The 23,980-nt window shown below is 36.3% G+C and overlaps 1 protein-coding gene across 3 annotated transcripts in view; it reads right to left on the reverse strand.

Annotated features, from left to right (window-relative positions):
• Positions 1 to 1,804: 1,804 nt before the first annotated feature.
• Positions 1,805 to 23,980, reverse strand: part of MARCHF5 (membrane associated ring-CH-type finger 5) — a 33,191-nt gene continuing 11,015 nt past the window's right edge. The window contains exons 1-7 of one of the 3 annotated variants that reach the window (XM_076338789.1): positions 17,270 to 17,318; positions 15,480 to 15,682; positions 11,961 to 12,056; positions 9,976 to 10,106; positions 5,950 to 6,133; positions 5,358 to 5,524; positions 1,805 to 4,144 (exon numbers count right to left, since the gene is read on the reverse strand). In XM_076338789.1, the coding sequence (XP_076194904.1) occupies positions 4,028 to 4,144; positions 5,358 to 5,524; positions 5,950 to 6,133; positions 9,976 to 10,106; positions 11,961 to 12,056; positions 15,480 to 15,682; positions 17,270 to 17,298 (927 nt within the window). In that variant the 5' untranslated portion in view covers positions 17,299 to 17,318 and the 3' untranslated portion in view covers positions 1,805 to 4,027. Of the gene's footprint in view, positions 4,145 to 5,357; positions 5,525 to 5,949; positions 6,134 to 9,975; positions 10,107 to 11,960; positions 12,057 to 15,479; positions 15,683 to 17,269; positions 17,319 to 23,980 lie in introns of those variants that run through there. The other 2 variants (XM_076338788.1, XM_076338790.1) reach the window with 2 other exon arrangements.

Genomic DNA, 23,980 nt, shown 5'->3' on the forward strand with positions numbered 1-23,980 from the left:
TCTTTTGAGAAAAACAGGATGAAAATTAAGGTGATGAATAACACTTACATGCCAAAACAGAATCACTTCCATTTTAAGCTCCCTTCAAAACCACAATTACTCTCAAACTGCACAAGAACTAATGAATACTCAACTACTTTTTGGATTTGGATAGTAAGTTCTGTTTCACACTACATAGAGCAGAGCAGTGACTTTGCAAGGGTGAGAGGAAGGGGCCTGTTAGCGAGAAGACAACTGCTAAGACTGTTTTTCAGAATTTACTAGCTTTTACCTACGATCCTATCCCATGCTTTCCTCTATGAACCCCCACCCCCAGCATGCTTTAAAAAAAAACCAAACAAAAAAACCAAACAAACCAAAACCAACAACCAAAAACCACATCAACACAAGTTTCAGCAGCAATTGCCTACTAGAAAAGAATTCCAAAACCAGACTTTTTAGTGAAACTGGCATTTGTACTTTAAAATGGGAAGCAGGAACTGTTAGCACAGGATTTCTTATGAGAACAGATAACATGACTATACTCAGTGATGCATTAAACAAATTTGATCCTAGTTCTTCAAAAAAGAAAACCTGAATATAAAGTGGCATGGACGTAGAACATTACATCTAGGGTTCTGAAAGCAAGATTACTGGTGCAACAGTAAATGGATCCATAACCAGTTCTCTCCATCACTAAAAACCACTATGCAAATAGAGACACATTTGTCTGTGGTTAAAAACTTTTCTAAAAAGCAGCTAGTAAAAAGCTACTCTGAACAACCCTCAAACACCTACTCCATAAACTTGTCCAAGTCCCACAGAATTATTCCACATTTAAAAGAGGGGAATCCTCACAGCTGCCATGATAAACATTATGCAGCTGAAATTCTAGTAACAATTGTGTCCTCAATTAAAAGAGATAATTCTGACTGAAGTCACAATACCTAAGCATATCTTTTCTTACGAGCACAGAACTACTCTAAATGCTGGAGAGGCCTTAAATAGCTACATGGTTGGATCCTTCTCTGATAACCAGGGGAGACAGCTAACCTTTGAGAAACAGCTCCAGATGAGGAGGGAATTAATATACTTCAAACCAGGCAAATCATGCAAATTGTTACAAAGAAAAGCTTTTGCAGGGGAAAGAGGATGAAGGAAAGAACCACCATTCAAACAAAAAAAAAATAGTGACAAGTATAGTAGGGTTCCATCTAAATCTAAGAGTTTAAGATAGGAGGGGAGAGAGAAGGGGAGAAGCATCTCTATGTATTTACATAATCATGGCTCAGATAATTTGCATTGATGTAATGGAAGGCTAGGAGAAACCAAGTTACAGATAAGAAGGTACACTGAGAAATGCTAGATAACATTCCATATTCCTTGTTCTGAAAGTAATGGGACATAAATTAGCCATTAGTGAAAAAAATACTTCCTACAGCTAGTATCATCTTTCTCAAAGAAAAGGGATCAGTGTATTCCCCAAATAAATGCTGCACATCAGCCAACCCAGAGATATGTAGTAACTCCCAACCCCGGTTCTGTATTACCAGAAGTTGTTCCATGTTGCAACAACTCTTTTGCTTTAATTGTTTGAGAAATGCATTCCCCTACATCATTTATTGATCACTAGAGAGGAAAAAAAAAATACAAGAAATGTAACTTTAAAGTCCTATAGTAATTCTTCCTTCATCCCCAAGACACTTCTTTAGGCTATCAACTTAAAATTGATTACATAAATCCTTAGATATGCATTAAAACAAAACACTTTTTTCATTCAGAAGTTTTGCTACAGGCTTTTGTTCAACTGACAAAATACACTAGGGAGTGTAAAAAATATTTATTCAACCTAATTTACTGTAACTATAATTTGCAATACTTAAAAACAAGCTTTACAACAGAGTAATGACCTTCTGCTACTCAGGTGAAATCATTTCATAATCCATACAGTATTCTTGTAATTTTATTTTTACAATAGCTTTAACTTCCAGAGGAGACAATGAGCTTTCCCATGGAACAAGTTTCAAACCCACTAGTTTGCATCATTCAATTCTTCATGAGACTTTAAAAAACAGTAATAAATTGGTTGGAAATCTGTACAGTGAAGACCACTGAAAAGCTGTTTTCTCAAAATGAGGAATTCTTAAGAAATATGTATTATATTGTTTCAAGACTATCTTACAGAAAGCAGCAACTTTCAGAGGTTGCTACTCTATATTTAGAGTTTTATATAAAAGTGAGCCCACTAAGACAAATATAATCAGCAGACTTACAAGATTATACTAATTCTTCAGTTACAGCAAGAACCTCAAAAGTATTTGATATTGATTGAATGTATAATTTTCAATACCTGTATAGTTTTTGAATACTAGGTGGTTATTATATACACTTTTGTACAGTTCTAAAATATTACATCTCAGTAATGAAGATAAACATACTATAGAAAAGGTACCATATTTTGAATTTCTCTAACATACATTATTGTAGTCAAATATGAAGTCCATTCTGCAACTGCTTCATTTCTGGTGAAAAGAAATATTTACTTATGAATACTTCCACTAAAAGATTTTTTTAAACCTTTCTCCATGCCTATGACATACTAATATGTACAAGAAAAAAACAAAACAACTTGAGAAAAACAAATAAATTGTTGTTAAGAAAAACCTTCAAGTACTAGATCTAGGTTAGGTCTAGTATGAATATTAAATGGCCGTATTACATTTGTCAAAAATTAACTTCACAAAACAGTCAGTTTCTGTTGAAATTAAGTTTATAAATACATCAAATAGCTGAAGTGCTAATGTCTTCCTCAGCTGGCTACTTCGAACATACTGTAACAGTAAAGCTTACTGTATAAATAAACTTAGTTTATTACACATTTAAGATTTATCCTTTAGTCCTTTACAGAATGGAGCCAAGTTGTCTTAAGAGTGTCTAGCCTGCTGGTACATACGATGCTCAGATTAGGTACCCAAAGTGTAGTGTCACCCCCTTCCAGCCGATCCTTCCACTGGAATCCTTCCACTGTCTGACCTTCTGCTAGAGGTGGTAGGGGCAGAAGAGAGCCTAGTCCTAGTACAGAGCCAAGTTAGGCACCCAGGTCTGGAAATTTAGAAGGATGCCCTAATCTGTCAGTTTAAATTAGCTGTTTAATTTAGTGTTCAATGTTGTTTCCTCACACCTCTCCTGTTCTTTGTACTTGTATGGATATTTACATAATCAAAAGGAACATGAAAACTAAACAAGTGCTCTAATACTTAACTACAAAATAAGCAACTGAAGTTTACTTTGCCCCATGTAATTATTTTACTGTGGAGGAAAAAAAAAAGCCATCCAGCACCAGTTACAAAACAGTAAGAGAGCCATGAGAAAATAACACTAGGGACTGCAGAAGATACAGGACAGTAAAAGTTATCAGTAATAAAATAGTCACCTGGAAGCCATGCTAATTTCAACACCTAATACTTAGGTGGCTAAAGCTGACACACAACTCCTGTAGAGGGTGATCTACCTTCTGCTTTCTCTGACCAGTCATTTGAGTATTTTACACTCCCTGTTTGATACCAGCAAAAACCAAGGAAATCTTTATTGACTGATGTCCTGCAATTACTTCTCCTTGGTGATGACTCACATTCCTTTCTAAAAAAATTCCCTTCATTGTGTGAAATGCTGAACTAGATGATAGCGTGGGTATGAAAACACATATAGAAAAGGCATTTGGATATAGCCTATGTTAACTACACAAGTTAGTGTTCTTGTTCTATAGTTGATGCTTTTTTTTTTCCATTCAGCATATTGGCTCAAAGAAAATAATTCAGAAGCCTGTTGCCCAACAGAAATACCCAAAAATAATGAAAGCCAAGTCACATTCTTAGGTTCAGTGGTTGCTGAAAGGATTTACCCTGCCACAAGACAGCGCTTTATTAAAGAAAAAAAAAAATAGGAGCAGCAACTTATCACAATTCTCCACTACTGTGCAATAATGATGGAACCAATACAACATGGAAACCTGTTAGGTGAGACTGTACGACATCTGGAGATCACAGCCTTATGCTCCTTCTTGCTCAGGATAATTTAAAATTTTGCGATGAGCTTGGCGCAAATATTGCTGCTGTTTGAAGTAAACCTTAAAAGCTCCTTTTATAGCAACAAAAGCAATTCCACCCTGAAATAAAAAGATATTTTGAAAACCTGCACAGTTCAGTGTCATATCATTGCAAATGTTCTTTTTAAAAATTTCTGGTCAAAGAAGATTTATTTTCCAATCATACAGCATTTTCTTTTGAAGTTTAGCTGATTAGGACAATTCCAACTGAGTATCTCAAAGTTTTCTGTCACAATGCACAATTACAGAGGTTAGTGTTACTTAAAGGGATTACATACTGGATCTATAAAACCTTTCAAAAGCTTTATTTGCTTGGAAGTCTGACAAATTTTCTAAAAAAAAAAAATCAAAATACATCCTATTTAAAGAACAAAGTAAAATGCAGATACGTATCTGCTTTCCTCCCTTCTCTGAATATATACTATACATGACACAAGGGAGTAATACTAATTACCATTCTATAATCACTGTGAAAAGGCCACTTGCCAAAAGCAAGTGTGGAGTGAAATAAAAATCTGTTTTTTGTAAAACAAACCTTTTTCCCCAAAAAGTTTTATACTATGTTTATCTCAAGTCTTCAAAATAAAGAGAGACACTAAGCCACCTTTAGTCTGCATGAACAGTTGTAATATCACTGTTTCTTCCATATGGAAGAGGGGCACATTAACATGTTGGAACTGAAAACGGGCTGAAGTGGCAGTCAGATGACTAGGGATACCAGCTTACCAAACTCAGCGTGCTTCCCCTTGAAAGGCTGCAAGCCAGAGAGGTTATTCACAAAGGAAGAGATTGTCTCCTCTCTTTGTCCTCCCCCCTCCATTCAACTTCTTTGGAGGGTTTATTTTTCTCTCCTTATTTTAATAAGTAACAAAGGGATTCTCCCAAAGAATTAGTAAACAGAAGTTAATATGAAAAGGTTGATAATATAAGCCTCAGTCTTCCCATGCAGAGATTGTTCTTAGAAGATGCTGGTTCCTTATCTTCATTATTGCCCTTAATTACTGCTAAGATCTGCCTAGTACAGTACCAGATACAAGTTTCAGCCTTGTCTAGAATTGAGATTAGCTTCAGTCACAAGGACAAAGTCTCTCACACATGTGATGCTTGTCTACTGCCAAGATAGGCAACCTTAAAAAAAACCCTTTCCCTTAATCAAATGCGACTCTTAAGTTCCAGATCAATGTATGTACCTTTTTTACTTTTCCTCCCTCCCCCCACAACACTTCATATTGCCATATTATAATTGTTCATGAAAAACAATACTGAATCTTACCAAGATTGTCCTTTGTAAATTTGAGTTAACACTGCTGAACATCAGCTTGCCAACTATCGTGGCAATAGTAGGGAAAACTAGAGCTCCACATAGAATACGCGTAGCAGAGACATGATCTGCCAAAGGGTTGGCCTCTGCTGGAATACGAGGAACAGGACATCCAATGCCTAAAGGGGTGAGAGTGGGGGAAGAAAAGGTTATATAGCCACTACCTCAGACAGAACACAGAAGGCACATTAGTGCCCACCCCCCACTCCATTATAAATCTATAGCCCAATTACTTTGAGAACTATCCCTCTTTTCAGTGAATATTGTTTCCGTTAAATGACTGTATTAATTTCTACTTTCAAATGAGACCCATGGTTTTTAGTAGCTTGTTTTGTTACTAAGGCTTTAATTGAAACCATGCTCCTGCTTCTCTTGCCCCACCTTTCTCTCTAGGTACTATACAAACAGTCTGAATAGACGAACATAAAATAGCGGGAAGGTGTTACCACTTTAACTTAAGAATGGCAAAAACTACTTGCCTATCCCCACCTCCTAAAGGCACCAATTCAAGCCTGATATTTCCTTTTAAATTTAATCACATTACCTGGAAATATGCTGTTCAAAATTTGTAGCTTATTAGAGTATTTGCGCCACAGTCTGAGCACATAGTCCTCCCAACGAATCATCTTGCCCAATATTAGCATGACTGGGATAGTGGGAAGTCCAATCAAAAGAAATAAAGGATCAGCTCTCTCCATGACATCAAGACCTTCTTTATGACCCACAACCTGGTAAATATGTATATAGTTGACAAATATAACAAAGACCACAACTGAACAAATACAACTTACAAAAACTCTAGTTTGTTTGGGGCTGCCCATGCATTTTAAGTTAAAGAAAAAAGAATAATACTGTTTTACCTAACATACTCAGTTTTCCCTTTGCATCCTTGATTGCTTATCAAGTGTAATGCAGACGACCTACCAGCCCTAATTTGCAAGTCATTAATCTTGCAGAGAGCTGTAACAGTTCCTTACCATCAAGAAAAATTTCATGTGCTTCTGTATGAGTAAAAGCTTAAACATCTGAAATATCAAAATAGCATGCTTTCCAAAACACACAGAAGAATTTACAATTTTAGAATGATTAATTCTACACTCAGAAATTGATTAGATACTAGTCTTTAAAGGATAAATTGATAGCAAGTATCTCAGGATGTTTTAAGCAAAAATTTCTGTTACTTAGGAATACCTTATGCAACAGAGATCACAGTATTAAAAAGTATTGCTTCTCTAGACAATGCAGGAAGAGGTACATTATTTTCAACTGTAGTGGAAATAGCAGCATATCTTCACTTGTACTTTATTTTTAAATGTGGTTAGTGCTATGATTTTAAAGGATAGTCATTACCAATGTGTCTAAACCTTTCTACTGGCACATAAAAAAATAATCAGACTTTGCAGTTTATAAGATACAGGTATTAAAACTGTAACAGAACAGTGCATTATGTCTTCCTAAAAAGTACATACTTTTTATTTAAAATAAGTAACTCTAATAGGGCTGAGGACAAAAAAAGAAATTGAAGTGGTAGATATCCTCTAGAGTTGTCTCAATTTAAGAATTACTAAATGCTAACAAAGTCCTTGAAGGGCTTCTAGAAAGAATAGGCTCTTTCATTACTTTTTCCATAAGAATCCAGAAAGACTGAAAATACTAAATAGTGTGGTGGTTTTGGCTGGGATATAGTTAGTTTTCTTCACAGTAGCTGGTATGGGGCTGTGTTTTCGATTTGTGCTGGAAACACTGTTGATAACACAGGGATGTTTTCGTTATTGCTGAGCAGTGCTGACACAGAGTCAAGGCCTTTTCTGCTTCTCATACCACCCCACCAGTGAGGGGGCTGGGGGTGCACAAGAAGTTGGGAGGGGACACAGCCGGGACAGCTGACCCCAACTGACCAAAGGGATATTCCATGCCACATGATGTCATGCTCAGCATATAAAGCTGGGGGAAGAAGGAGGAAGGGGGGGGACGTTCAGAGTGATGGCGTTTGTCTTCCCAAGTAACCGTTACGGGTGATGGAGCCCTGCTTTCCTGGAGATGGCTGAACACCTGCCTGCCGATGGGAAGGAGTGGATGAATTCCTTGTTCTGCTTTGCTTACGTGCACGGCTTTTGCTTTACCTATTAAACTGTCTTTATCTCAACCCACGAGTTTTCTCACTTTTACCCTTCTGATTCTCTCCCCCATCCCCCTGGGGGGAGTGAGCGAGTGGCTGTGTGGTGCTTAGTTGCCAGCTGGGGTTAAACCACAACAAACAGTAATTATTACATTTGTCAGGCACTGGATTTCCTGATGTGTTTTCATTGACTTCTTGTTCTCCCCACAAATGCAAAAAGCTATCAAGTCTTCACTTGCACAATACTTAGAATTAGATGGTAAGAACATGCAACAATAGTAAAATGGAATAGGTGGGACACAGGGAAGAAGCTAGGGTAAAGCACCACAGTACCTTCAAACTGTACTTTTTAGCCTTGCTTTGAAAACCATTCCATTTTATTCTTCTAGAACAGGAAGTTATGTTATACACCACATCCTCTAAAAATAGGGATAACCAATATTGTTGCCACCAAAAAGTTATTCCTTCAAAAAAATATTCAGCATTTGTCTTCCAGCTTCTTCACTATCTTCCACCCAAATTGTGATGTCTGACACTATCCTTTTTCTCCTTATAGTCCTTGTCCATCAAAAAAAGCCTCAGTATCTTATCTTTTCTGCTTTAGATTACTTTTTCTGTTTTCAGTAACCCCATATGACTTGTTACTGACTTAGCTATCACTGTAGTCATAATGTCAATTCTGTATTTATTTTTCTCCATGTGAAGCTTAACCTTTAAAAATAGCTTTTGTGCTTCTCTCTGGCCCTTCAACTGAAAGAAAGAGTCTGAAATGCATCAGGAAACAAGTGGTATTAAACCTAGCAAATTTGGGGTGGCAAAAGGGGTGGAACAGTTTAATTTCCTCCATTATAAGCAAAAATAAGTTATTCTCTTACCTAGCGTGCCATCCATATGATCAAAACCACCATTAAGTCAGAGGAAAATAGCTAATTCTTCATACCTGGGATTTGACCAGCTGTCTTAACTAATGTAGATGTGAAGCTCTAACCATGCAGTTGCTCAGCTAGACCCACCACTTCCCTTTGCTTAAGGCCAGATCCCCATTTCAAAAGCAGAACAACTACAGAAAGGAGCATTTATCTTTCCATTTGGTTATGTAGTTCTAGATAAGCTAAAAAGGTCATATAAGTTCCTATAGAAAAAGGCTCAGTGTAGCAGTGAGCAAGGAGATACGGACTGGTACATTTCACGAAGTCTAGTTGTAGTATTACAGCTGGTTGCAGTGTTCTGTAAGGGCCACAACAAGAACAAAATATCAGATGAGGAAATTCCTAAGTGTACCACTCTAATATAGAGACTCATCCACTGGAATGGAGGAAGCATTGAAAATCATTATACATCACTTATGCAGCCGCTTGACCCTGGCCACACTGGTACCAGGGAGACTGCATGAACTCATTTGAGCTCCACTTCAAGTGGTTGTCATATACATTTCTGCTATGAGATCACGTACAAACAGAACTAAAATAGCACACAATCTTGAGATGGAGTGACTTGTAGAACTGCAGGGCAGTACCACACAATTCAAGAAAAAGTAGTGCCATATGACTTACATGGATAAGGCTGCACAGGTTGTATATTTAAAATTAGAACTGTGTAGAGGAATACTTATTAGCATACAGATTTGTTAATTCTAGCTATAACTGAATTAGCATCAGAAATACTTTTATGCTTTCAAGCAAGACACAGGTTATGGGCTTGATATAAGAAAATCAACAACTAAAATGGTAACAAAGGTCCTTCTAGTTGTACAATCTATGAGAATTCTTGTCTTGTAGTCAAACTAGGACAGCCATGAATGAGTCCTTCCATAGTTAAGTCTACCACCTGTCAACGTTATTTTTATACTTAAATAGCAAGTTCACAAGAACAGAAGTAGGAAAAATATGGGGTTTTTTTCCCCCTTTCAACTAACTATACAGTCTGAAATAACTAAAAGAACATACTATTAATTTGCAGGGTTTTGCACTTGTTTATGAATTAATTGCATGATTCAGAGCATGCATTTTCCTTTATACAATAGAAAGTGGTAGGACTGAAAAATTCACCGTATCTCAACCCTTTGAATGTTACCAGCAAAATTTTTCTACAGGTAAAAGAGATTAGTCTCATGTCTTTTCTGAAGAATTAGACTACCCATTATTAGTAGTTAGGTGGTAATGGCACCTTTTCTGTAAGAACAGAAGTGGGTTCACCAGCCTGCCATACAAAGGGCAGCCAGCTGCAGTAGTAGTGAATTTTGTTAGTTGCAGACTGAACCACTTGGCTTTATACAGTACGATCAGTCAGAAGTGAAAAGCTTTCTATCCACCCATCTTGAATTCATTTGTTAACTACACTGAAAGTGCTGAAAGCAGCTAAAGCATGTTTTAAGCCAAGGAAAGAAGCATCTTAAGTTTTTCTTTAGAAAACTTGCTTCAAAGCTGGTAAGATGAGGGAATACATGTGTACCTGCATCACTGTCACAGCTCCATATGTAACAGCCGTCCAGTATATAGAGCCCACCATTATTCCAGCTGCAGCAAATGGACATGCCTTTGAGATCAGTCGATCTGCAAGATCCAAAACGTAAACAACTGGACCTATAAAGGAAAAGCAAGGTTTCAAGATATATATATACACACACACACATATATATATGCGCGCATACTGAAGAAAGCTCTCAGCATCTATCACTGATAAGAAGGAATGAACTTGGCAAAATACAAGTCTGACATCCCACACATGCTGTTTAAATGAGAACATATAATTAAAAAGCTACTAAGCTAAACTTGTAACTTATTTCTACCTACCATTTCAGTCACCGCAACATCTTTCTGAAAGATTAATATACTGATTAGAGCACTGACTGATTTACCCATTAAAGTTGACTAGCTTCCTTTGTGTTGAATCAGAATTGTTCTGTTGTAGAAAACGTATTAGGCTTAGTGGCTTTTTTGTTAGATATTTTAGTTTTCAAAAGGAAGAAATACTAATTAGTTGTAATGTACTTCACGTGCTTATCTTTGACAGTTTCACTTGAGAATTCTGTCACTAAACTATCCTGCTCTACAGTAGAAAGCAGCACAGTCAATATGAAAGATTCCTTCCGCTGGAAGAGGCTGCATTCAATATTTTTAGACGACCACCTCTCAAATGTTGGAGGGAAAAAAACTCCTGTTCAGGTTATTTAGTGCCTTTGACAACAATGCAAGAATAGAGTTTCATTGTTCTGTCTATGGACAACTGCACTTTCTAGACTTACACAGAGCCAGACATTGCCCTGACCAACTTTGGTGAGGTAAACAAGGGCATGCTTGCATATTCTCTTTGAGAGACTGCAAGAGCACCAGCAAAGCAAAAGCCAGAAGTTGAAGTCTGAAATGTATGTATGGAAGTGAAAAATGTCATCACCATGATCAGATTCCACACTACTTTTGTATTTGTCAACTAATTCTACATAAAGACTGTCCTCCTCCAGCTCATATGCATGAATAGTTCTTAGCTCCCTTCTACTTTTTCCTATCGAAATCAGTGAAAATTAAAGTTATTCTCAAAACCAGCCTATAGGCATTCAAGTAACTAATCCTCCATGTCTCTCATCACAGTTTACCCACTCTGGCCTGTAATTCTTTTACTACTTCCTAATCTTTTATCTTTTTTTTTTTTGGGGGGGGGGGGGAGGGGGGGGAGGGAAGGAGTGATCTCTTGAGCAATGGTTAAATGACTTACTGAAGTCCTGATATACTAGATGTACAGGACTTCCACTAGATGAATTTTAATTGCCAGGCTGTTTTCTATACCTATCCTGAGTTGTATGCCATCTTCCTCCTGACCTCCAATTAATCGAAACTTGGTCTGACCTTGCACAGAATTGAGAAGATTAGGTGCCAAGGATTTTTTTTTTTACAATACCTTTACCTTTAGAAAGGTATTTGGCATTCTCCAAATATAGAAAGATCACTTGCAGTTCAGTTCTTAGCTTGAATACTCCTAGTACATCACAATTTTATATTCTTAGTTTTTTAGGGTGGTGATAACTTAGCACCTGTTCCCAAAGAGATTGTCTCTGAACTATCATATTTACACCAAATGAATTAAAAACTGTGCATTTAAACATACAATCAAGATTTGAAATTCACTTCAAAAGAAGTTTGCAGAAAATTTACTTCTGTCAGCCACACTGACAAAATTGTGACTCCTGTTTCATGACTTAGTTGGTTCTTCTCTTTCAAGAGAACAGCTCTAGTGTGAATGCTTTCAAAATAACCTGTTCTACTCAGCTCAAGTCAGCCAGTGAAAACAAGCAACAAGAACATCTAATTGAACTTGTTCATTGTCATGTTTTATCAGCACTGGTATTCTTGTAAAGCATTCCCAAATACATCTGTTTTGTGGTGAGGTTTTTTTTTCCCTTTTTTTTTTTTAAAAAAAGAACAGGGTAGGATTTTACATACTGTTTGTACAGCGGTAGCATCCAGAGACCTTGTAGAAGGATTGCAACTTTTTTTTTCCCCATACACAGGTATGTGTGCGAATACCATATTGAAGAGCTGCAATTTAAACACATTTAGCTTATATGCAGTCTTGACAGAAGTCATTGCAAATATTGCCAAGTTATGTATCAGACTAGTGGGCAGCCCTAAGCAACTTGGGCAGAATATTGCTTAATGTACTCTCTACTTCAGCTCTACTGGAGCCTCAAGTTCTTAACCTACTACTCATGTACTTCAAATTGGTTACCTGTGCATGCATCTTCTAGTACAGCACGCATTCTTTGTTTTAGTAATAAGCTCTAGTTTTAAGGGCAGGAAGCATCCTCCTATGTGGCTTGTAAGACAGTAAACACCTCACCAGCACCCTGCTTCAAATACACCAACCAATGTAAATTAGTCCATAAGTAACTGACAATGTGTAACTACAGAGTTAATTTATTCTCAAGTTGAGCATGCTATTATTGATTAGCTACCAAAATTAAAAGGTTTCTGAAGAAGGAACACTACTCAAAATACAAAACTGGAACAAGCAGTTCAACTGTATTAAGTTATGTTTAACTTTCCAGGACAGACTTAAGAAAGTGCTGGGATGTCTATCAATGTGCTGAAAGTAGCAACAAGGTCATAACTGCAAGTACTAAATGCATGGTAATTTACACATCTTGACTGTTTCCCACAGTCACTGAAAAAGTTTAGTTGTACCATTTTGAAAACTTACATTTGTTTGAAGAAGGTGAAGACAAGAGACTCAAAAAACCCATCATATTTGTCAAGTCCTAAAGGGCAATACAAAGCACTAAGCTTGCCTTATACATCTTGACAAGGTGATATGGCAATAGCAGAAGTCTAACACTAAAAGTACTAACAAATTGCACCTACTGATACTAATCATTGAAAGAAGCAAGCTACAGAATTGGGTATAGAATCTTGAGAAAAGACTAGAACGACATTGTTCCAATGATTGATTTTTTTTTTTTTAATTAGCCCTTTAGGAAGGAAGTAGTGAGAAAGAAGAACAAATGTAACTTTTTTTTAAGATGGTATTAAGGAAGAAGCAGGAAATTAAATATTACTGACATACAAATTAAAGAAGGAAATATAAAACAAAAAATATTTTTCATTTTGTAAAAACTATCATGCTTTAACAGCTTTTTCTGCCAAACTGTTTTCTATTTATTAAACTGAAATAATTATCTAAAAAGATACTTCGGTTACTTTCAAAGTGGCAATAATATTTTCCTATTTAATAAAAAAGTTCTCAGAAGAGAGGAAAACAGCCAGTAAGAACACAGTTACTACCAATCTCTAAAATTGATATGCACTATCAAATTTGAAATGGAATTGTATTTTTAAGAAGATATATCACTAGGGGGGGTGTTTTGAATTGGTAAATACATAAAAAGACACCCACTGTTACTTATAAAGATATTCACTGATGCCTCCTCAAGTTGGTATTACTTCAAAACTATAACCATAAAAGAATGGAGTGCCCTACCACAGAAATTTATTTTTAGAAAAAAAAAAGTTTCCAGCAGTACATTAGAGAAGTCTTAATGTAAATAAGTTTCTGAACTATGATACCTCAGGGAAACTTTAGTTGTTACTTCTTCCCTGCTCAAGTAATTTTAGTTGCTTGAATGGTATGACTAGTAATGTCTTCAAAAGATACCTGCTGCAGCAGAGATGGGGCTACTGGCAAGACTGCTTGAAAACATCTTACTGTCCTAACTCTGCCTGTGTGACCTTGACTGACTTATAGTTGAGCTGCGATACAACAGTTTTGGGTTACTAGAAAGAGCTACAAAAGGGCAAGACTGTCTCACTTGTTTAAGGCACTTCAGCCTCGTGATTGATGTTTGATGGAAGCAAATTCATTTCCCTGCTCTACTATCAATATCTTGTGTACTCTTACACAAGTCTGAATTTTTATGCCCTTCTCTTTAGAAATGGAAAAAGATGGTACTGTGAGGGAAAATACATCAAGAGATTCTTGCAAGCCTGCATGCAAGAGCTGAACAAGCTCGTGCAAGGATTTTAGGCCAGCTTCAGAAGCTAGACATGTTAGCATTTAGGAATCTTAGCTTTCAAATAAAGCATGCCACAAATTGCAAGAACAAATGGAAATGCCTTTTGTTGTTTATGTGCATGTATCCTCTCCAAACTATAGGTGCTTCCCCTTTTTCCCATTGCCAAAATAAAATGCAAATGCAGCTCACATTACAATTTCATCATTCAAGATACAAATAAGAATTTTAAACAGCTTCAAGTTTTGTGGTACATTGTAAGTGTCCAGATATCAAACTATTTTTTACCCCAAAGCCAATGCTAAGTGTTACCATTTGATGCCTTCTTCATGATGGAGATTAAGATTCCTCTCTACCTTAGACTTATAGTGAAACTGAATTGTGGTTGATAGATGAATAACTTGGTAGTAAGTTTCATGCTGGTTTATGTTTTCTTGAATATCAACAATACACTAGTCCATATTTTCTTTCCCATTACTCAGTGTTCCATCATGGAAATAAGTGTCATCACCCGTATAAAATTCCCTTCACACCTTAATTTTGTCAGCCCTTATACTAACAGAAAAGAGGTCCTGTCCCAAAGAACTGACAGTACAAGTTATTTTTAGCTGTTTCATCACAGAAATAAGATACTTAAAAATCTTCTTTAAAATCCTCTAAATGCCTGTACTCTCATGCTATATCAGCATTTCTTTAACAAGTAGTTTTACTTTTGAACAAAATTTAAGTTTCCATGGCAACATTTCATTTTCTTGCCCTACTTAATATACCCCATAGAAGATATGGGCAAATGAGGGCTGGAATAACAGCAACCACTGCTAATTTAAATATACACAACATATTGTGCAGTGTCCTACTCGGCTACTCAAGTAAGTAGACTCTGGAAGTCCATCTCCAACTTTTTTCTTTCACCTTGACAAACAGAGCTAGAGCTAGAACAGTGCCCAGCAACCACAGATATTCTGCCTCTTGAATATAGGGTAATATTGACTCAGGAATACCTCCCAAACAAAGTAAAAATATGTTTTTCAGGTAATGCAACAGGTTGCTCAAGTAAGGTTCTCTGAATTTCCTTTGATAACAGTTTCTGTGCAAGCTGAGGAAAAAAAAGGGATGCATTTATGTGCTAATATGTGGCAATTGCTGAAAGAAGTCACCCTCTGCTCAACAAGAAAAAAAAAATCACATTAACCATGAATTAATTATAGGTCAATCACTTATAAGACTTATCAATATACCTAAGTGGAACACATCCAAAATATTCAGAAGGTATTTAACTAAGCCACCAAATAGGACGCGAGCAGAATATAAAGTTATTTCTTTGTCTGGAAAAGGGACTAGACAAGTTTTCAGCAGAAGTGATGCTCCGAGCACAAAAAAGGGAAAAAAAAGTAGGAACAATATAAAGAAACAACCCATTATATTATGTTTAAAATTTAAATGATACATATCTTACCTAGCTTTGGAAATACTATTAAATATTCTGCATTGCACTGAGGACAAGCAACTCTAGCAGTACTGTTTCCTCTTTGCTTTTCATCCACCCAGCGCTGTAGACAAGTCTGATGGACCCATTTCGTAGAGCCCCTGCACCTGCAAGGTCTCACCCACTCTGCTGTCCGATCATCCTCATCAGTAGCAAAACAAACCCAGCAGCTTCTGTAATTACAGGAAGGAAAAAAGAAGATTTTTTTTTTGCTACTTTTACATGCTTAAAATAAACTTTCACACCTGAAAGCATGTAGTTTTAGAAAATGTGCACCTAGAGGAGATGATGCTTGTTGCTTCATTCTTAATCACCAAAAATCCTAAGTATTTTGTACCACAGTCTTGTTCTGGTATTAACATAATGTTACAGACAGCTAAACAACTAGTTTTAATACATTCTGAATTACTAATTTAACTCCTAGATAATTTATGAATTAAAAGTATTGAGACTGTAGTTCAACCTCTGAATAATTCAACATATGAAAAATCTATATATTTTTAAATGTATTATCATCTCCTTCTACAGCAGACATTTTGGTAAGTTTTTAAAATTAAAAATATAAGATCAATACAGTAGTCTGTTACTTGGGAAACTAAATCCAATCCCCTTAAATGACAAAACAACACAAATTATACAATGTATCACAAAACAAACTTTAAATAATTATTTCAATTCATTCCCTCTCTTTGAAAAGAGAACGTACTTCATTCAGATAAATCGATTGTATATAATATAAGTTAAAGTACTTCAAGAATACTATTGTACCACTACAGGAGGAAATTTCTGCACTGAAGAATTATCTGGATACATAAAATTCAAACATACTAATTCTATAAGGAGAAAAACACAAGACTGACAGGCTATGTGACCTGACCTGAAGAGAGCACACATCCTAGTAATTCCCAGATATCTGATGATTAGGCCAGACATTTGGACACCTTACAGCTTGCAAGAGAAAGTAAAATATGGATCTAAACTAGGAAAGTATCAGGTATGTTGACCCCATAATTTAGTTTTTACTTTGAAATAATTTGCCAATTCCCATATTGAAGTTTAGATAATAAACCAGAATCTAACCAAATAAGGATCTTACTACAAATATAATCTGGTTTGGTACACTTTCTAAAATAAATATTTTACACAAGCCATTGCAATCAAAGTTAAACCTTTATAAAAGTGTATGGCAACAGCATCCCTATAATTTAACTATCAAGATACAATCTAATTAGACATTATGCACTAACTGAAGTTTTGCAGCACTATTTTGATGCTTAAGTTTTGTTCTCTTAACAATTTGAGTAACATCATTAAGATGAAATAGTAAAAGGCTTCTTATGTGTAAACACTAACAGACAGTAATTGAGACAGTAAGAAGCTGAGAAATGCTCTGGCACTCCTAAACAAAATAATGTTAAGATTCATGATTGTAGTTTCCATACGCGGATGTTAGTGGTTCATGACACTTCTCTCCCTCCTCCAGCATTTTTTGTCAGTAATAAACCTTCTTCCTAGCCTTTTAAACTCTTCAATCAAATTTTTCCTTGTTTCAGCTTCTCAACTACTCCTCACTTTTACTCCCTCTCCCCTTCATATTTTTTGTTTCAGTCTGCCCTTTCTGCATCCCATGTCTAACCTTTGTTAGCATGTGGGAGGAGAGGTTACAGCTTAGAAGTCCCTTCCAACTCTAGTCATTTTGCCAGATTGTCATATCCTCTCTTATGGAAATCAGTGCTAAATAGTTGTCAGAAAAAACTTACTTGATAAATTTATACTTGAACATATACATACTGAAGGTCTTTCCTCTGCACACCTTCAAAAAAAAAAAAAGAAACAACACTGTAACTAACTAAAGCTCGTTAGACAAAATTTAGAAGGAATTTACATGCACAGCAAGGGCCAATCTTACTAGAGCCACTTTCAAAGCAACAAAAATACAGTAATTACTTTGAAAGGTCACTATTTTCTCCCTAGCATGTCACTTGTAAACAGGTTGGGGGCTTTGTTTTAGTTTTGTTTTTAACTCCTCTATGAGGGAAAAGGAGGGGGGAAATCTACAACAGGAAACTTGAATTTTGTCAGGCTCAAACTTGAAGTAATGAAAAATACTGTTATCTAACAGCTTCCTTTTAAGACCTCACTATTTTGGATGGTATTCTATTTGTAAACTGAAAATGTTTCTCTACAGAAGAATAACCATGTTTTGTTTATAGGAATAACTATGCCTCTAAAATATTTGCAAGAGATTCTTTTAAAGCACTGAATCTTTTTCTGATTTATAGTGGTGGATGTATACTGAAAGTAAGTTGCGAGTGTGTAAGTGCAGAAGGTAGTCTGCAGCAACTTATTACTGGCATACTTGGGAAAGGGAACACAATTTGAGATGCAGATTCCAGGGAAGACTGCAGGAAAAGCAATTTAGTATTGAACAATAGGTAAAACTGTCATGTCCACATGTCCAGTTTTAAGTACAGAACATATTGTAGTAGGTACAGGTGTAAGTTTTTAACATTGGTGCTCTAAAACTAGAACTGCATCAGTTTTTACTCAAGAAGACTGTTCAGTTGGAAGACTGACATCTTGAATCAGAACTGCAATTTCTTCCATTTGTTTTAACGGCAAAGTAGAAGCAAAAATCTGACTTTGCTTCTTTCTGTCCTTCCCCACAGCATCTGTTTAAATCAGAATCGTCACGTTATGCACTCCTGTAATACGATCCCTCTTCTCACCTTCATGCTCCTGATATGCACCTATAGCAGTCCTAAATGAAAGGACACATTAACCTTCCTAAGCAGGAGGAGGAAAGACAGCCAAGCCACAGGTTCGTAAGAATCTAGATGAAAATGCCGAGACCACCACGAAGATTTGAAAGTATTACAAAGCATGGCAGACATTTTGATTCATTGCAGTTGATATCAAGGAGTTCTTAAGGAACACAAGTTCTTGCAATGTTTATTAATTTTCTATTTATGCCAAGAAACCCCAAATCTACTGTAAGAACAAACAATACAATACAACAGTACTGATAATTGTTCCTCTTCGACATTTTTTTTTCCTGCATTAAAGGTTCACTCATTCATTCCACCTCCTATTTAGGTCTACAACTGCTCTAAATTTGTAACTTAGATTTTTATTTTTAAACTAAAGGCTTCACAATAGAGCTAGTTAGGTCTGTGGGTGCCAGTAAGGTCAGATGCCACCACACCACACACAGAAGTCTACAGTTTATTCAAATAATGACAGATTTAAACATGAACATAACCTTGCTACACTGCAATTTTAACTAGTGAATTTGTCCATGAATACTCTGTAGATTAAATTCCGTTCAAGTTTTCTTGAAACTTGGTATTTTCAAGAAAAATATGCATCTTTCCTTTAATTGCTTCACTGAATTTCTTGCCAGGCAATCATACCTGAAAGACCCATGAAAAGAATAACAAAATCCTTTACAGACCTAAACCTTTAGCAAGTCATGAATAATGAACAGTAAATTCCTTGTATTCTGTCATCAGCTTTATCTCTTTCCATTGACAGCAGCTATAGCAGAAAGGGCTAAATAAAACCATTTCAAAACAACTATCTTGGCTCTTGCCAGATTTTCCATTTTCTTGTACTGAATAAAATATGACCTTGATTTTTAGCACTGAATCAGGTTGCTACTCAGATAACCTGAAATAGAAGAGGCTGACAAGGTGGAACAAAGCATTGTTTCTGATAGAAACTCAAACCTTTTTCCTTTATGACTTTCTACAGATCCAAATCAATAACACTAATGTATTTTTCCACACTTCCTTGGCTTAAAAAAACATCAAAACAAAACATACACAAAAACCATGCCAATATAATTTTTTCAGCTTTGAATATAGGGTTACAAATGCCTTTTAGATTCAGCTCCCCAGCATCTCAGGCTCTCTGGTCTCAAAAATTCTATTCTGACTCCAAGAAAACCCTCATTTATTGCATCTGTTTTTTTTCTCTACAAGAGACAAACTCTTTTCAGGACATTGCATATGTTAAGAGCAAAGCGGATGGAGAGAAAGTTGTACTAAAGACTAGAGATCCTACACTCCAAATGTCATATGACTAATCTAGGAAGCCAAGGCCTGCCTAAAAACAGGTTTCTCCAAACCACGAGTTTCTTATCAGTAAGGAAGCCTGTACCTGGTTGGAGTTACAGCTCCAACACACCAGTAAGATCCTCCAGTACCAGACACACCTAGAGGCAGACTGCTTTCCTTTTATTGAGCTATACTCCTTCTAAAGGTTACTTTTTTCCCCAACCCAGTCTTAGATTGGAGGGAGGACAGGATATAATTCATGTTATTTAAATCAAATCTGCCTCAGTCTGTGGGAGCTGAATTCACCACAATACAGCTTTGTTTTCAAGCTGGCATGACTGTGTAAGCAATACAAAAAAGTAATTTAAAAGCAGAACGTTAATTTTATATATACTAGTAAAAAGTTTGCAGAAATCTTTAATGCCCCATAAGCCCAGCAAATACCCTTGTGCCCACAACACTTAGTGGAAGATGACTTGTGAGACTGGGACAGTACAGCTGCTTTATAGGCTGGTTTAAAATATTCAGTACTGCAAGACAGAATGCAAAAAGCCTTGGAATTCTTCCCTGATATTCAGTGGCACATACGTTTGAATGGCAAGCAAAACCAGAAAACTTCTGGGAAAAGAAAGTTCTTGCAAGACGTTTAGCAGCACCTAACCCCTACCATGGGAAATGCAAATTTGAACATACATGACGTGCTCTAGAGCCATGAGCTAAAAAAGCATTTTTCCTCTCATTACAGATCCTTCATAAAAATATAAGAAATCTCTTTAAGAAAACTTTTCTGCATTTCTCCCACATCATAAAGCACACTGTTTTCCCTTAAAGCAGCAGGAATTTGCTGATATCTTGCTATCAGAGTAAAGCATCCTTGTTCTGCTAAGCAGTGACTGACTGAGTGGCTTATTGCAATTGAATTTCACATCCAAAAAGAAAAAAGTGAAAAGGCTGAAACATAACTAATAGCAATGATAGCACAGAGAGCCAACGCAGTGAGGGGTGAAAATGTATCTTGGAAGAAATGACTGAAAGCACCCCAGTAACTGGCCATAAAAAGGCACTGTTCCAAAGGATGACCCACAAATTGGAAGAAGCAATTTTTCATGAGCTTCTATAACAAATTTTTATGCCTAGGCTATACTGACAGATAAAATATCTTTGATGAAGAATAGTGATAAGCTTCCACTAGACCTGCCAACTACACTCTAAATACTGTAAGATTGTGTTTAAGTGGGAAGACTAGGATGTCGGAAAAATCAAGGGAGTTACCTAGCAGTATACAATATGGATAGGCTGCTTTGGAGCTGGCTAGAATTTTAGTAGGGGAACACAGCAAACTGTTCTCTCAAAAAGCAAGAGAAACAACACATTGCAAATGCTACTGCTAAGCACTTTCTTCTCCTGCGTTTGAAGGAACCAGCAGGAATAAGATTCTTGGGCCACTACCTACTCACAACAGAATAAAAGCCTAGCCTACATATCCCTGATAAAGGCTACAAAGAGGGGAATACCGCTTAACGCAAGAAACGCTAGCTTACGTCATACTTCACAGAGGAGATTAAGTGCTGATAGAGATGAACTCAGCTACAAAGCCTAAAGCATCATGAAGACTTCAACAGCAGAATACATACAGACCTATCTACCACAATGGTGGAAGTTGTTTAGCGCAAGACTGCAACAGGATTATAGATGGAGCACCACTCTTTCCCCAGTATTTTCCTGGCCATCATACACAGCAGAAAATACTTTTATCTTCAACCCAAGCTCAAAAAATCCTTACACTATCCTAAGGCGGGGGGGAAGACACACACAGAGTGAGGAACAGAGATACGAGTGCAAAAATAGTAGTCTTAGGTGCTCCATGACAACTTCTGCAGATCCTTTTTAAGGCAGCGTGGCGTAACAGCCATGTGCCAGCCTGGATCATTCAACTAGAAAACATGCTGCCACGTTGAAACAAAGTCTAAAATCTTGAAAGGAAATTCCTGAAAGTCATCTGACCTAATACCCACTCTGCCCAGTCATCAAGTATAAGGTGTGATGCTGACTGAAGGAGAAGTTGATGAGAATCTAGAAACAATGGTAACTAGCCTTTACTACAAAAGTAGTGCTTTCATTAAAAACAGCAGGGAAAGGTTAAATACAGAATATCAAGTTAATGTTGGTGTGAACATATGGCCACACAAGTGGTATCCATACATAGGTTCCAGACTTCTTCTAATCACAGGATGACATTGTTTAAACTAGATTTTAAAAAGCTTTAATAAAAGGCCATGGATAACTAAAACCCAATAAGCAGTCAAACACATAAAAACAAAACATAGAATAATTAACTAGAAAGTGTACCAGAAAGATCTAGTGATTACCAGAAGTTCTACTTAAGCTTATTTATATATTCTCAATTATAGCTCCAAATAAGGAGAAATATTTTACACTTGAGTTAACCACACTATATAAAGGCAGAGATATGAGTAAAGGACAGTTCACAGAATCCTGCTGGCAACTTTCTAGCTTGTGGATAAAATTAAACCTTTGACTGCCAGGCACCACCTATTGTGCTTGAATCGTGCCTTACACTGCTTTTATGGCCTTTGCTTCTACCCAACTTAGCTAAATCTGTGGGGGATTTCTTATTCTATCTCACTGGGTTTTAGTCTCTAGTTTGTCAAAGACAATCCAGACTATCAGTAAAAAAAATTACCTTTCATTCTGGACAAATTAAACTTTTGCAACCAGTTATTCAGGCATATCCCTTTCGCAAAGATGTCAAAATTCAGTTCTCTTAAAGGCTTTGTTTAATATTACCATACTCTCACTTTTTCAAAAGGAAAATTTGGTAAGTCACCAAGGCTCAGGGGCCTTGCTGTGAGCCTCTAAATATACAAAGAACTTTGCTGTTAAAAACATTTGTTTTATTTCTTAAGGGAGGTAGGGAAAACAGGGCCCTCCTAAAAATGTGCAAAGGACAAATCAGGTAAAACTATTACTCATACAATAAGCACCTTATTACTAAAACATTACACATTTTGCTAATTAAACTATTATTATTATTATATATTAGGAGCTTGGCATACAACTCTAAATTTAAGCTGAGTGCCTGCTAGGGGGCAGCAACACTGATTCTTAACATCATGTTTAGGAAGAAAAATAAAAGAGTGACTAAATCCAAGTGGAAAAAGAAAAACCAAACAACAAACCAAAACAAAGAACCCCATACACACAAAACAACTTACTTCCAAAACTGAAATATGCCTTGAACAACATGATTGGAAAAGTCATCAAGTATATACATACACAGGAAACACTAACTTAATGCTATTAGAAATCTTCAATGCCTTAAACATTTCATGGATTTTTTTTATAATGCAGATACCATACTACATAGGGAAAACATTTTCTTAAGCATTTTTTGACAAAGCTGTCAATCACAAACATGGAAAGTAACAGATACATGAAGCAACTAGCAAATTATGTTTTAGAGGCTAAAGTTACTTCCTTTAACATTCCTTTAAATATCTTAATTATGTATTAATTGCCTGTAATATTCATAAAATTGTATAGCAGTATGTCTGAAAGCTCCTCCTGATGAGGAAAATGAAAAACAGGAGAAATTCCTTTAAGTCTTAGCTTCTCTCAATCTCTAATTGCAAAGCAGCATAATGTCAAGGTATAACTGAAGTAGTAAGAGGCTCGATCAGCTAGAATTCGTATACTAATATTTACACTGGCTGAAGAAAGAAAAGCTGCTAGCATGTTCAAGGTACTGCAAGAACTCTAGATGGCAAGACCACCACACACAGCCTTCTCTAACAGATAACATGACCTACTATACTAGGAAGGTAGTTCAGCTTGTCAGTAGTTGGGTGTCCTATCCGATTTATGTACAAATAAGATTTAAAGGAGGATGGATTATTATTTGAGGCTAAAGAAAATTGTTTTAGTTCTAGCAACACTGCCAGATTTAGCAAAGGAAGACAGCTTCAGACCTCAAAGTAGTTTTAAAAGCCATTCTTGCTGTAATTCATCTGCAATCTACTGTATTAAATTCTTATAGCAGTCCTCACTCCCTAAGGATATTACACATTTCACCCTGTGCTAAACTTTGGGTTTTGACTGTCTCCATGGTTTCCAATACATCGGATTTACCTGCCAGACAATAAAAGTATAACAAACAAGTAACAATATCTGTCTAACTTCAATTATTTGAGGCCTCCTGGAAAAAGTATCTTCAGCTATACCCCTGATTGCAGTCATCATGACCTGAATTCTACTCTTTTTAAGAAAAAAGAGCACTTGCATCATTGTTTTCAGTAGCTCAGTTAATACCCGTTAAAGTGACACTTAAATTAAACCAAGGCATACAAAATGTTGGTGGGAAAAAAAACCCAAAAACATTTGGTCAAGAACAGT

The sequence above is a fragment of the Aptenodytes patagonicus genome, chromosome 5 (assembly GCF_965638725.1).
Source record: "Aptenodytes patagonicus chromosome 5, bAptPat1.pri.cur, whole genome shotgun sequence".
Lineage (NCBI taxonomy): Eukaryota > Metazoa > Chordata > Aves > Sphenisciformes > Spheniscidae > Aptenodytes > Aptenodytes patagonicus.